The sequence below is a fragment of the Cygnus atratus genome, chromosome 5 (genome assembly GCF_013377495.2).
Source record: "Cygnus atratus isolate AKBS03 ecotype Queensland, Australia chromosome 5, CAtr_DNAZoo_HiC_assembly, whole genome shotgun sequence".
NCBI classification, from domain to species: Eukaryota; Metazoa; Chordata; class Aves; order Anseriformes; family Anatidae; genus Cygnus; species Cygnus atratus.
Window position 1 is genome coordinate 32,110,565 of NC_066366.1, and position 15,187 is coordinate 32,125,751.

General features: G+C 45.0%; 1 protein-coding gene across 5 annotated transcripts in view; it reads left to right on the forward strand.

Moving 5' to 3' along the window:
* The first annotated feature begins 10,736 nt into the window (after positions 1 to 10,736).
* Positions 10,737 to 15,187, forward strand: part of RPAP1 (RNA polymerase II associated protein 1) — a 46,664-nt gene continuing 42,213 nt past the window's right edge. The window contains exons 1-3 of one of the 5 annotated variants that reach the window (XM_035539721.2): positions 10,979 to 11,452; positions 12,095 to 12,116; positions 14,948 to 15,165. In XM_035539721.2, the coding sequence (XP_035395614.1) occupies positions 12,109 to 12,116; positions 14,948 to 15,165 (226 nt within the window). In that variant the 5' untranslated portion in view covers positions 10,979 to 11,452; positions 12,095 to 12,108. Of the gene's footprint in view, positions 10,821 to 10,978; positions 12,117 to 14,769; positions 14,856 to 14,947; positions 15,166 to 15,187 lie in introns of those variants that run through there. The other 4 variants (XM_035539722.2, XM_050711321.1, XM_035539719.2 and 1 more) reach the window with 4 other exon arrangements.

Sequence of the window (15,187 nt, forward strand, 5' to 3'; positions counted from 1 at the left end):
TTTGGAGGAGAAGGGCATCCATGAGAGACAACCGACAAACTCCCTTTGGCTTCTGTGGCTTTGGACTAACAGCAATGCACACACTGCTGCTGCAACTACAGCCGCAGGTGCCTTTTTCTCCCCAGAGCTCATCTCCTCCTGCCAGGAGGGGCATTTGCTTGGCTGCACCCAGTACATATGCACAGAGTAGTCTGGCTTTTGCTCCTGCCAGCCCTGCAGAGGAGCTGCCAGAAGCGCTCAGTGGCAGACAGTACAATGCAGGTTCTCTAAACCACATGAAAACGCACATTTAAAATACCCTGTTTCCTTTCTGCAGGTGGCACAACAGGGAAGGATCTCTAGGGGACAGGTTGGGCAGCAGATGGGCAGGGAGCGGATCACATCTGGGACGCAGGAAGGAGCAGCAGAGAATGCATAAGGAGTGCCTATGCTGTACCCGCCAGGACCTATAGGGGAAGAGAGAAATTAAAAATCCATTTTGCTTGGTCAGCTTGTGCGTGTTTGTCTGGACGGTTTCAGTGACCTTACATACACTGTAAAAACGGTGGTGGTAGCGGTGCTGGGACAGGATGGATGTGTGATTAGAGGGGAAATGTGCCCAGCCAGAGAATCGTCCACAGAGAAATCCAGACTGAGCATTACCCTAGCGCCAAATTCTCCTTGTGGGGACTGTTGAACAGCAGCAGTCAAAGGCATCTGTGGCAACAAAAGGAGGTGGAAAAAATGGGCTTCAGTGTGCTGCGAGGCAGTGGAGAAGATGCCCCCCCATATGGTAAGGCAAAAGGGGAGGGCAGTTTCCTGAAGTCGGGGACCCCGTTTTTACAGACAGCAGGGAGGGAGAGGCTGTGCGTCAGGGAGGTGTCAGCCAGGCCAGCTGAGCAGCCAAGGAGTAAGAGAATCAAATTTAAGAGCTGAGTCACACAAGGACAGAAAACAAAGACCTGGCAGAGCTCAGGTTTGTCTGTCATCCTATACCGAATAGTCACCTCTGTTTAATAAATACATCTAATACCCACTGGGCTTTGGGGCAGCCTGAACAGCTTCATGAAGGTTTTTAATTTATTTTCATTTCCACAGATACTCTGCTTTTGATGTTGAATAACCTGTGAGTTATTTAATCTAAACCAATCCTGATTGGTGCTTGGGTTACAGTTACAAGCAGTGCCAGGGACTGGATAATCAGCCCTTCCACCTTTAAGGGAAGAAGATGTCTCTTGGGGTTAGGTAGCCCCCAGTTGAACTCAGGCTTTTGATCTGAAAGGCACAGGCTTGTACATCTTCCTACCTGACATGCTGTCAGCATCCAGGTGGCACCTGAAAAACACGGGGAAAACCCTCCAGATGAAGCAGACCTGGAGAAGGGAAAATGAAAGTTGCTGCCCCTGAGACTGAAGCTTTGGAAATGTCATATCTCACTCGGTGCCTTTATTTCCACCTCTCTAGCTCCAGATTCAGTGCATCAATCTCTGTTATCAAGGCTGCCTTCACAACCTGAAGAAACAGGGAAAAAAAAGAAAGAAAGAAAGAAAGAAAGAAAGAAAGAAAGAAAGAAAGAAAGAAAGAAAGAAGAGGAAGAAGCTTGAATTCCAGAAAGTACTGCAGAAATCTGTGCAAAGCTCATTTTTTAATTTCAGAGATGCAGGGGATCAGTGTCACTGGTGTAAGCTGCCTGAAGGGGCTATTTTTGTTCTTTAGAAGCTTTTCCCTCTATTCTAACACAGATTAATTATGAATATTTATGTATATAGTACCAAAAATGTGATAAGCAGTTTGCAGGCTGGCTTGCAAAATATGTATACCATATTGTAAAAATTAGCTGTCGTTTCTGGGCTTTGTGCCTGATCACTCACGCTTTCTAAATGGCTAGCAGAGAACAGAGACAACATGGGTTGTGGTGCTGCCTCCTCTATTCAGAGCACCAAGAAACTGGTGCAGTCAGGAACTGCAGTCAGTGTTGGTTTGCAATCAGCCCCCTGTCACTCAGAGCATGCCTCTGTTAAAACGCTGCTAATCCTTTCTCTGAGCTCAGCCAGGCCACTGCACCGATTTAACAGGCAGAATTTTGTTCTGCTCCTTAGTGCGACACAGCATTTGGGCTAAATTTGCAAAGGTCTGAAACCATTTTAAGGTATACACAGGAGCTTGTTGCCTGTCTTCCAAATGAGACAGTTGTCAGGATCCTGAGTGTTTATGGCCATCAAAACTCACAGAGCACTTTAATGGAAGAGAAACATTAAGCCTTCTGTCCAGGGGAGATTCCTAGCAGGGAAACTGCAGTATGACAACTTCAAATTACTTATCTGCTGCTCCAAAAAACAGCGTAAATTAATATATGCTGTTAAGAAACTGCCACATGCTGTCCCAAAAGCTAAAAGTAATGGAAAGAACATTTCCAATACAGATGGTTTGTAAGTTGACTTATGCAAATAGGCATATTGGAAGAGAGGAGCTACTGCTAAATATAAAATACGTCATACTGTCCTACGACTTGTGTGAGCTGCCAAAGAACTAGACAGCCTATCCCTAAGGAGCAAGCCCAGTTATTTCAACAGGCTTTTGATCAGCCCTTAATGTGTTAAAAACAAGCAAACAAACAAACAACCACAAAACAAAACAAAAAACAACAAAAAACAAACCCCAACCACAGCGTTTCTACTTAATACCAAGCTTTCTTTTTTTTTAATTACAAATTCAAACTTCTATTGGAGTCACGAGTGGCATTTCCCTCACTGTATCTGTTTATGAGTCTGTATAATCCAAACCACATCTATTAGCCTTTGCAAAGTCTGTAAAGGGAGAACACCACATTGTGTCAATATTAAAGCTTAGTGCAATATTTGTGAATTAAATTGTGGATATAGAAAAAGAGAATCTGTCTGGACCATTCACAAAATGAGCTTTGATATCCTTTTAGTAAGTAAAAAGCTGAAGGGAGACATCAATAATTTATTAGCACTTGGATTACATCCTCTGGTGCTTGTAGTTTGCTGCCTTCTCGGAGAAAAAGAGGACAAAGGCAATATTGTCTCTTGGGTGGTAAAGTCTTTGCATTCTCTAATATAGTGATGTTGACAAAGGATGCCTCATTCTGACTCAAATAATATCCATGGCTGTCAGGGTGACGGTCACAGTTCCAGGAAGCACAGTGGGATGAACCAGCAGCCTGATGTCGTGTGGTGCCCTTCCAATTACCAGCATGAAATGAGCCGGGTGGCATTGGTACCATGCCCGGTACACAGCTACCCCTGTTGTCAACTGCAGTTGTCCAGAGTGGCCTGGGTTTTAATAGCTAATGGACAAAATTTAGTGGGTTGTGGGGACATGACATGACTGGACAGCATGGCTGTCACCCATAGCGATGTGAGGCCCAAGACAAGGGCCCTCTCTACAGGGGCAAAGAACTCCTTTTATTCCTTGTCACCTCCTGCCCTGGTCACCTCCTGGCACTGCTCACCATCTTCTCTTAATTTCTCAGTCCATCTCTATATTCCAAGCTTTTTTCTTCTGCACTGCCTCCCTCCCATTCCCTCAGATGTCCCTGCCCTGCCTCCCACAATCTCTTTCCTGGTTGCAGTGATGCCCACTCTCAAGCTCTGGGCTTAGTAATACCATTGCTGACTTGTGCAGATACAACAGAATTTGCACTGACATTTGCTTTTTCCCCTCAGAATGAAATGTTCTCCCTTCTCATCTATTCCTCTAGCTTGTGCCTTTCAAATTTGGCACCAGTTGTCTAGTTCTCTTTCCCTTATCTTGCTCCTTCTGAGGTGCTGTTTCCAATACCTGGACAATCAGCATCACCCACAACTTCTTCATTCCCAGCTTTTTCAGTCTTTGAGTCCTGAGAAACCTTCCCTAGTTCTGTCCCAATCACCGTCACCAAGAGCTGCATCTCCTCTTACAGCACTCCCTCAAGTCACACCAAGCAGCAGTTAGCAAGGGTATTCCTCTGCTAGCTGAACTGCGGCAGAATACACCCTCTCTCTTTTCTGCTTCTTGAAACTGCTGCTGTTCCCTTCAGGGGCTGCTTGTGAGGGAGGACATCTCCAGCCCCCCTGACAGAGACAGAGCACACACCATCCTCAGCCCTAGGCAGGACGTGACAGGCCACAGGCAGCGTGAAGGACCTACAGCTGCCTCAGAGCAACCCTAGGCCGGGAAATTCACCAGTGGCTCCAAGCACCAAAATACGGGGTGCATGGTCAGAGAAAGAGCAGATAGATACCTCTGGTCCTCACCAGGAAACACTCAACTATCACATGGCTTGACCAACTTCTTTCCAAAGTTGAACCCAGAAGCCCAGATGTACGCACTGACCTCCGTGTCTCACGACTTCTGATGCAGAACAGCCATCTGGGCAGCGACATCCCAGAGCCAAGTCGATAATTTGGCGGGTTCCCAGCATTTTCCCATGGGAAAAAAGCTGGGCAGTCGCTGCTGCTGTATGTCTCTAGAAGGCAGCCTGCCAGCCCCCAGGGCTGTTGTCTAGTGCCAAACAGACTTTTAAAATGCGCGGACCCCAGTGACAGACCAAAATGAAAAGGTACTCACATGCATCTGAGCAATCAGTGCTCCTACATAGTGACATTGTGCAACCATGAGATCTCTGCTGTTTCTTCTGTATCTGTGTCACTGAAGAAAAGGGCTTCAAAGTGTTGGCATTGCTAGTGGCACCGCTTGCCACTAGCAGGAGGGGGGCTCTCTGCCTGCGGGCCTTCCTCTGGGAGCCATCAACTTCTTCTCTCCTCATGTAGGCAATTGTCACAAGAGATCACAATAGCTATAAATGCCCTTGAAAATAATAAATAGTAATAAACAAACACAAAGCACTGAAGAGAACTTGTCAGGAAAACAATGAGCGTAAGAGAGCACTCTAGAAAAATGCTTCCACATCAACCTGGTAGAGAAGTGCAGGCAGCTGGCGCCTTCTTCTGATGACTTTGCTTCCTTCACCAAGTATCACCAGTGAGGGAACAGTCTTGTCCTGGTGCTAGGCATAGTTCAAAAAAGTTCAGAAGTGACTTAGTATCAGTACCACACATAAGTGTTAAATATCCCACGTGATACCAGTACAGCTTTGGTTGTTTGCTTAGAAAACCCCTCTTCCAGATACCCATTCCACCTTGCTGGGTAGTCCTTTCAGATAGTTCTTTTTCACCAGGCCACCTGTCTCTCCCTGCATGGAAAGCTGGTGAGTGCTGCGTGTTTTTCTCCCAAGAAGTAGAAATGCACACCACCAGCACGCTCCTCTGGGAACCCACAGCATTTTGTGTCACCCCTGGGGAGCTGGGAAACCAGCTCGGGCCTAGTAAGACTCCATGGGTGAGTCCTCACACAGACAAGGCACAGCTACCCAGTGCAGCCCTTTCCATTTTCAAAGACGAAGGCAAAACCCCAACTCTGTGTGACTGCAGTTAGTTCTGCCAGATCACTTAAATCATCAGGACAACACGATCATCACTGTTAAAAACTCTTGGCAGATCTAGCAGCATTAGCTATTTACAATTAAGTACTTCAGGCTTGGGTGTACCAGCAGTATGAACTAGCTGCTGAGCATGCATCTGCATTGAATATTGAGCTCCCCAAACCGAGAGCATAGCAAAGGCCACGTTTCCTGTTCCAAGGGTGCCAGAGCTGGATTTTGGGGGAAGTGAGCCTCCCTGGGCACTCCTTTTGGTGCACGTTCTGCTGGTACAGGTGGGATCTGGATGAAGCATGCATGCATCACTCTCATCCTGCTGGGATGCAGAAGTATAAGGTATTCCTCATGATACATCAGGAAATAATCTGAAGAAAGGAACAAATCCTAAACTGCCAACAAAACAGCCAGTTCTCCAGGAGATTTGCCACAGAGGATAATCATCTGAGCACAGCCAGTGCTTTAAACTGTCTTAAATTGTGTGAAATATGAGGCTTAGGCACTTTGACAGGCTTCCTTTAAAATCTATGACAGTAGACTTGATCGCATCCACTACATTGCTCAAATTTTCGCAGACAGATCCAGCAGCAGTAGCCATGAGAGACACTGTCCTCAGCCCAGGGAAGCTAAAGTTCAGAAATGCTGCTTCCCTCGGTGATATTAGGGGCAGAGAGCATTGCCAGACAGGGTCAGCTCAGAGACTATTTCCATTTAAGCCTTCTGTGAACCAGTGAATGTCAATGATGATGCATTCACCATCTGTGCAAACAGTGATTTTCACCTGCAGTACTCTTCAGATGCAGCGTTTGAAAGACCTGTCTTGAGAAACACATTTGCTTGACTGCCCCTTCTAATTTCCACGGCAGCCTGCCCTCTGGAGTCTCAGCTGTACGTCAGTTCACTTTTAGATGGATTTTATTTTGATGTTGTAATGAGGTGAGGAAGTCCCAGTGTGATAGGCATACATTATACAGACTGAGCAAGAAATATCTTTATTTGCTGAAGATGTGTTTTATTTCAGGATATTTTCATCTACTCTGATAAAAACAGCATTTCTATAGAAACAATTGATAAAACAAACAGCCAAGAGGAAATCCCATGCTAACTGTCAAGAACCAACATAATGTTTGGCAGATGCACTGCTAGAGATGAGTAAATACTCTGTTGTTTTGGGCTTTTAAAATACGCAACCTCTCCCCCTCATTACACAGTTAAATCAATTTACATTGATTATGGATCTGTGCTTTTTATTGGTGAGTGAGTAGAGGTTTGATTTAAAATATCCCTGCTTTACACAGTCCTAGGAATCCACAGGAGCCTGTTCTCAGCAAAGTGTTTTTCTCACAGAATCCCAGGGTCTCACCCCAAAAGTTGGCCAGAAAGCTGCAGAAAAAGCCATCCAAAGCTCTGCAGATGGATCTCTCAGGACATTCAGATGTATGCTCCATCTCTGTTTGCCTACCCTGTTCTCCCACCAGTGAGAAAGCTGCCATTGATTACACACAATCTGGTTCTGCTCTCACGCATGCACATTTCTTCAAGAACACGTGTAATTTTTTTTCATACCACAGGGACTCCTGCTGTGCTTTGTGTGACACCGCTGTGTGTACTTCCCTGCCTTCTGGTTCAGGATCTTTCTCTTCCAATCAGATTCCTGCAGAGATTGGTGTCAATGTGCAGTGCAACTACTCCTTTGAGGCATGATATATTACCGTTTCTTTCAAGTTCAAGGCCCAGTCCTTGCAGAGTTGAACCTATAGCTCAGGTGACAATGAGCTACTGAACACTTTGTTCTACCAGTCTCAACTCCTTTTTACAAAGAACCCACGTAAGGACTTGTATCTTGGACCTATCCCATTTTATCACCAGTTCTCTATTCCCCGGCAAACCTGTGTACTTCCTACCACCCTGCTCTTTACCTACTCTGTTCTTGACTTCAGTTTCTGTCTTCTGGAAACAAAACTCTAGGATTATCTGTCTCTGTGGCCATTTGCTTCTTAGGCAACTCATCCAAATATTTTCCATCTCTGCAACACAGATAATATTGTTGCATTTACAGATTTACCTTCTAATGCCACTAAGGCCACTGCCATATTGTCTTTGTTGTTCTGATCCTCTGGATTTTACAGTCCAGTGAGAAAGCATTTGGTTGTAGGCTCTCATGCTTCTCTGTTTTGGAAGATCAAAAACATCCGCCAGAAAGTCACATGAAGCTACTCGCTTGTGGCAAGCAAGAAGAAGAGGGTGAGGGAGAACATCAGGGCCTGTGACAAGACTGATGAGCTTTTAAAATCTCATAAAACGGCTCTCCTTAAGTGAGGAATTATTTGAGTTCACCTCCAATGACTCTTACAGATGCTGTGGTGGGAATTTCCTTGCCAGAAGAGCTTAGCAGATCCCCAGAAGTGTGTAGACACTTATAATTTATAGGATAAATATGAAGACGCACAAGCATGATTTATTGATAGAGCATAAGCTATATATAGTGCCCTTAGCTGTATTATTAAAACAGAAGGTAAATAATTAATAGAATGAAGAAAAGATACATAAAACTCCAGGAGTGTTGACAGGAAGTATTCCTGTCTTGCAGTAATTAAAATAAAAAACATTCTGAGCATATTTTTATATCTTTCTGACAAAAAAAATGAAAAAAGAAAAAAAAAGATTTGTTCACTTCACATGCATTGCTAAGAATCACCATGTGTGGCTGTAGAACTTGTGCAGCCAGTGTGAGAGAAATCAGGGAGGAAAAATGCTTATGGCTCCTCAGTTTAAATGCCACACCGCTCTCAGGATAGGATTACCATCTGTGGATATTGACCAGTTACGCTTGTTTGACATCAGATTAGTTTCAGATTAGATATAACTCAGATAACACTTGCTAGCTTTCCTAAGTTCAGTGCTGATCATTCACATGAGAAGTATTACAGAAATGTACAGGCTTACTTCAGAAGAAAGCAAGAGACAAAGTTAATGTGTTGTTATTGTTGTTATTGTTATTGTTATTATTATTATTATTATTATTATTATTATCATCATCATCATCAGAGAACTACTAAGGCAAAGCAAAATTCTGCTAGCAATTGGTTATGTATATCACATACACGTTTCTTGGGCTTAAGAGGAAAAGATGACAAGCAGATCACCCCTAAGAACCGTAAATCCAACAGGCCCTTTCATGTCTCAGGCTATCTAGTTCACTGAATTGGTTCAGTACAAGATACATAGGGTCAAATATCCTGTAACACCTTTAAGGTATCTTTTTTTTTTTTTTTTTACTGGATGTATAGTAATTCATTTACTTCATTTCTATACTAACAATGTTGGTAAGGTCAAAATGACCTTACAAATATTTATTAAATTCCCTGAATTCAGAACAACTCAACTTCACGAGCAGTTGTCAGACAATTTAAACAGTCTCAAAACTTAATTGAAATACATTCCAGTGCAACCAGTGCTAAAGCCTCCCTGCCTTATTATCCAGGTGACAGAACCGAAATGTCCTGGTCAGGGTCCAAGGCAAATTGTTCAGAAGTTTAGCACCAGCAAAACCTCAGAGTGAGAAAGGTCTACTCCTACCAGTGTATCCGCCAAATCCTTCTGTAAAATCAGTGCTCTCTTGTCTGGTCTAAAGATGAACAGCACAATAAACTAAAATATAAATTCCACCTTTTCCCTCAGGCAGAGACATAATCCATTGATTTCAACAGATTCTAAAGCAGCTCTACACAATCTTTACAGACCCACAAGCACAAAAATGCACAGAAGCCAACAAGACACCAAATGGAACATTAAATTTCTTGCTTCCAGATGCCATTCCTGTGGTAGCCACGGACTCTTGTTGCCAAGAGAAGTGTTGGATGGTTCCATGGAGAAGGGACTAGAAAATGGTGCTCTCGAGGCTTAACTGCAAGAAACTTGAACAGTTATTTCAAAGTGTTTCTTACATCCCAAACCAGCAGAATCTGTGAATGACAAAACTAAGTGACAGATGGTGGTGGTAGGGCTAACAGCTGATTTCAGTGGAACGGAGCATTGGACCTTACATTTCTAAACAGTCACTGCTATTATTGAACTCGGCTTGACTTTGATTCCAGTTCCTTTAAGAAGTGCAAAGCAGAGCTCTGCCAGCTGATGAACCGCAGTCTGGCATGGCAGCGCCAGGGAGGCACTCCAAACACTCTTGAGGCTTTCTTCTGAGAATCTCCAAATGTAATTTTATTCCTCCTGCTAGGGCCACCTATAAGCATCAGACATAATAGTAGTAACTGCTCAAACAAACACCTGTGCCAGAATCAGGTAGAAAACTGTCCACTCACAAGGCTAGAATTGGGCTCACTCTTGGCTACTTACATCTTCAAATGATTTTGGTGGTTCCTACTTTAAGAAGTATTTAATGATCTAAAGGAACACAATCTTCAACCTCACTGTCTCAGGAATAGTACAAACCATCAGATGACAGCTGAGGGAGACGTTTTCTGCCCAGTATTTTCACTGAGAATTTCCATTTTGTACAAGTTCATCACAACCCTGGTTCACTGACACTATGGTTGAGACGACTGTTTGTCGTCAGGTTAAGGGTTTATCTCAATTTCCATAGAGATTTAGGTGTCCAACTTGCGTCTGGCTGCAATTTTGCTAGTAGCATCATTTTCTGAAGGAATAAAAAGCCTAATGAGATCTAGCAGATGGGAACGTACTGCATTCCTTACGGTATTGGGGCACTTGTGGTGAGTCCTTTCCAAACAGGGGGCCCACCTGAGCCAAGACCTGCAACCTGCATCCATACTCATGCCCATTGAGCTCACCTCTGGTAAAAAAAGCTCAAAGTTGATTAAGCACTAAAACTAATGACCACTATTAAAATAAATGCTTCTGCAAGTACGACTGCTTTCCAGAAGTCTTCAATAAAGCTTGGTGTATGTGAATAATATATGAATAATTAGACATGAATAATAAATTATAGCTCTGTTCGTGTAACTTTATGTATCTATCCTCCTGAAGCACCTATAGTCTCAGGCACATCAACAACCTCTAATAAAGAGAATGTACAGATCAGAGATTTACATAAATGTGTTTTAATACTGGCAGGCATATGCTACTATTAGGAGGTGCCCTATATTTACACCTGGGGAAGTGTGCATTTGTGCTGCGCAAGCCAAGAAAGATTTGGGTGAAATATTTCAGCACGGGGACCGCTCATCACCGAGCAGGGCAAGGTGCGTCTGAGACACCGGGGAGTTCCGAGCAGCGACCCCCAAAGCCGGGCGCTGAGGGGAGGCAAAATGGCGCCGCCCCCCCGGGGAGGAGGAGTGCGGGCGGAAGTGGAGCTACCGGGCGGAAGTAGCCGCTGCGGGGCGGAGCGGAAGTGCTGGCGGCGAGCGGTGCGGGCCGAGCGCAGGTGAGTGGTGGCGGGGCCGGGCGCGGTGTCCTGCGCGTTACCGGCCTCGCCGGGAGGGGCTCCTTGCGGCCGCTGGGCCCGGTTTTACTCTTTATTTCAAACCCTACAGCTTTAATAAACGAAGATAACGCTGTAGGCTTGAGGACGGGGTTGAAATGATGGCAATTTGCAGAATATGTTAAGAGTCTGAGGCGGTTTATTGTTTGTACGCGGCCCTGCGGCCTTTAGAGCTATAAAATCGTAGAACCATGGAATTATTAAGGTTGGAAAGGACCTTCGGGATCATCGGGTCCAACCCGTTCCCAGTTTGTGGCTGTTGTGCTGCTTTGTGGCTCTGCAGGCCTCTGCTGCTGCAGGAGAAATAATGCCAAGTAAATGCAGGTGATCTAGAGTAGAATAAGAGTCGTTATGGCAGGGGATTGTATTGAGTATGGTTTTCTGTGGCCTGATGGCAACTACACATCTTGGGCAGGAGTGTGGCGGTATGCTGCTCATACAAAACTGCACGATTCTGGTACTGTTTTAACTTTGCTAAGGGTGGTGGCAGGTAGGAGTAACACGTGCCTCGGGAGCTTAAGTGCTGCTTCAGGGAAGTGATGAAGGAGTATTACAAACCTCAGTGTTTCCGTAAAGTAAGTGCCATCCTCTGTGATACACCAGTGATGTGTGAGGTTGTGACTGGAGGCCCTTATTGCCCTAACCAGCCTTCCTCCTCAGGCTGACACTTGAGCTGAAATTGGGTAGTCCAAAAACGTGTCTTTGTGCTTGAAGCAGTCTGAGACTTGGTTGCTTTCTGTCCTTTTGCACCTTTTTTTAGTTGAAATTCACCCATTGGTCCCAACGGCGTTTGTTAAACTATCTGCAGCGCTGACAGGCTTTTCAAACAACCATATCCATGGTCCATATCCATGAGTCCAAAGCATAACAGAAAGGTATTTATTGAGATTCTTCATCCAGACAGGGGATACACCAGCGAATGATCCCATATCTGTGTAATGATCGCTGTGTTCTGGTGTGTATAGGTGCTTATGGGCCTTTCTTTCACTGTATTTGTGATGCCTTGCAGGCATCCCTAGGACAAGGTTTTCCCCAGCAGTCTGTGCATGTTGGCTGGGTGGTGGCCCCTCTAGACAAACAGCTTCTGAGCAGGTAGCTTTTAAATAGCAGGTTGCAAGATTGAAGATAACCAGGCTGTATGGTACTGGTGGCAGTGCTGATGATCAGTCCCATTTGTTATTTTTCTTACATGTTTTCTCTGGGTGCTGCTGGAAAAGAATTGCTCTTTGCGATGGCCAGGTGAGTGTTGCTAAAGTGCTTAGATAGCCTCCAGAGGGCATGGAAAGAGCTACCGTTTCAAAGTAAATTATTTTTACCTCAGTCTGTCTGCAAGTACCATGTGTATTTAAACAATTTCTTGCCCAATGGACTGCAGAAGGACCAAGGCCTTGGTTGTATTAAATTTCTAGACTCAGAAAATAGAAAGAACACATTGAAGTCTTTTATCTATTTTTCACACCAGACTAATGCCCACCTCTGTATTACCACCCTGTAACTGTTTGGGTGTCTTCCATATCCACGTGGAGGAAGGACCGACTTTGAGGAAATAGTTTCTGACACGTTTCTGTCCCATCTCTTTAGACAGTGACTGCAAAATTGGCTGCTTCTGCCTGACAAATCTCCAGGCAAATAAAGGCAGCCTCAAGGCCCCATATGTTTTTGAATAATGTAAGTGATATGCAGAGACTCAGACAATGGTGTGTGTGCATCCCTGTGTGGAAGGGGCTTAGCGCAGAAAGATTAGCAGCACGCTTTGCTTATAACCAGGCGTTTTGTGTCTGCTAATCCTAGCATCATCCTCACTCAGGCTTTGAAGCCCATGACGACAGGGCATGAAACACTTGGCTTTTGATGCATGTGATGCTGCTTATGCATATGAAAGGGGGACCTATCAACTGAAGTATGACTACTGGAGCCCCTGTTGTGGCAGAAAGGTCCATAAATAAACAGCAAGTAGGTGTGCTTATGCTAGAAGTGCACAAAAAAAGGAGCTGTCTGCAGGAGCTGCAATTTTTGCTGTGCATTTGGGGGGGCACTGGGAGTGTTTCTGCCTGCTCAGCATCAGTCAGAGCCACAGTGACATCCCAGGTGTGTGAGGCAAGGTAGCAGCGTGCTCCCCTCCCCTCCCCTCCCTTCCTGCTGGGAAGTTGCCCCTCGCTGGTGGCTGTGTTCCACAGACATCCTTGATGCTGTTTGGCAGAGAGGCTGGACATTTTCCCTCTGTATTGGGGGGGTTTTATGGTTCAGAGGGTACGGGGAAGCTCCCCTTGTTGCTGCCTATGCCATGTGTAGGCTTGGTGTAAATGGGAGTTGTTGTTCTGGGACTCTTGAGCTGACAGCTTTCATTAAGGCCAGCGTGTTGAGATGTCTGAAATCGGCAACTGACTCGTGATGCTGGCATCGGATGAAGAGGCCTGTTTCCTCAGTAATGAGCGCAGAAGTGAATGCAGTCCCTGGAAACTCAAAACCTCTGAAAATCCACTTTGTATTGGCGCACAAAGCTCTTAAATCTGAATGGTTTTAGCCCAATTTTTGCACAAAAGGAGGGGCAGGAAGAAGTATTTCAGCTGATCTGGTCTGGCTGTTGTTTTTACATGAATGTCTTGATTTAAAAAAAAAAAAGAAAATCACCAAAACCAAAGAACAACACAAAACTGTAAAAGTGCCTGGGCCTCTTCTTCATTTAGAGATGATGGAGCGAGCAGCATCATATCTAATCGGCATTGTTCAAGAATGGGATCATTAAAAATGGGAGAAATATTCCAAGTGTAGGCTGTAAATACTGCATGAGGTAGTTCTTGAGTCTTTTAGCATCCTTTCCGCAAGGTATCTGCCCACATACCTTACAGAAAAGGATGGTAACAGAGTAAGACAAACAAAACATTGGTTTCAAGGCAGGCTGCGTCTGCACTGGGGTTGAACTTTGTTTTGGTCTGAGATTGATGGAGATTCGCTTCAAAGCTTTGCATTTTCTCTTGCATACAGCCTGTCCATATGGGAGATGATCAGAGTTTTAAAAATCTGCATCTACTTCCCTTTCCAACTTCAAAGTAAATTATCATTGAGTCCTGATGGTCTTTTAGAAGAGATCAAATGCGTACAAAACATTTAAAAATTCCGAGTGTGGGAGGGTATCAAGTCTGCAGCACTAGTTCTGATCAGCGATTCAATTAGCGTGATAGGTATTTGCAAACACTCGCTGCCTGGGAGAAATGGATCGATGGTCCCAGGCTCTGGGAATGAGAGGTGTAATATTTACAAGTGTTTTCATGACCAGTAGATGGGAGGTGGAAGAGTTTCTTTCTGTGTAAGTTCTGATATAGACCAAGATACAAGTATTTATAAATACCACCCCTGTCTTTCATCTGAAAACTGGTCTGAGCAGTGAATGAAAATGCTTGGAAATAACATAAATTCTGCCAGTAAGAGGACAGTGAAACAGAGAGAACTGAAGAAGAAGGGTGAGATAAGGAAGAAAACCTTTTTTTGTTTGGTTTCTTTTCTTGGGAGATTAGAGGGAGAAGGGAGCACTAGTGGTGAGTATATTGTCCAAATCTACGTGGACAGGCTCTTGCATCCTGACAGATGCTAGTGGCAGGATGTTGAGAAGGCAGTATGGTGGAGGCAGGAGGTTTGCGTGTCCCTGTGCCTCTGATGTTCTTGTTTGCTGATACTGGAGTAAGTCAAACCTACTGCTTTGGCACAGGTACTTCTGTGGCTTTGCAAATCCAAGGCCGTGTGGCTGGCATTCTGGCAGCGATATACTTGTTGGCCAGCTCTGTGCTGGATGGATGCCATTCTGCTCCCAGCTGGATGCTAGACCAGGTGTTGGCTTGCCCAGTGGCATGGTGTTTGGCAGTGAAAAACAAGGTGAGCCGTTTGTCTGGGCCTCCGGTATAACTAGTTGTGTCCTGGGGTGATCCTGAAGTAGATCCTGAAGAGCTGCAGTATGTACAGAAACAGCAGAGCAGGACAAAAGTGTGTAATTTTCGCTTGCTGCCCCCGTCCTTTCCCCAGGAAAACCAGTCCTCTAACCTGTTTTCCACATCTTCCATGTGAACACCACACAGGGCCGGCCTGCAGGAGCAAGAAGGCAGGATGTTGTCGAGACCAAAGCCTGGCGAGTCCGAGGCAGACCTGATACACTTTCAAAACCAGTTCCTGGCAGCCAGAGCTTCACCTGCAGTGAAGATTGTGAAGAAAGCAGACAAGAGAAAGGGGGAGGAAGGGAGCACAGATGTTGAGAGACCCCCGCTGCAGGACAGCAAGGATGTAGTGATGCTGGATGGTAATTTCCATTGTGGGGCTCC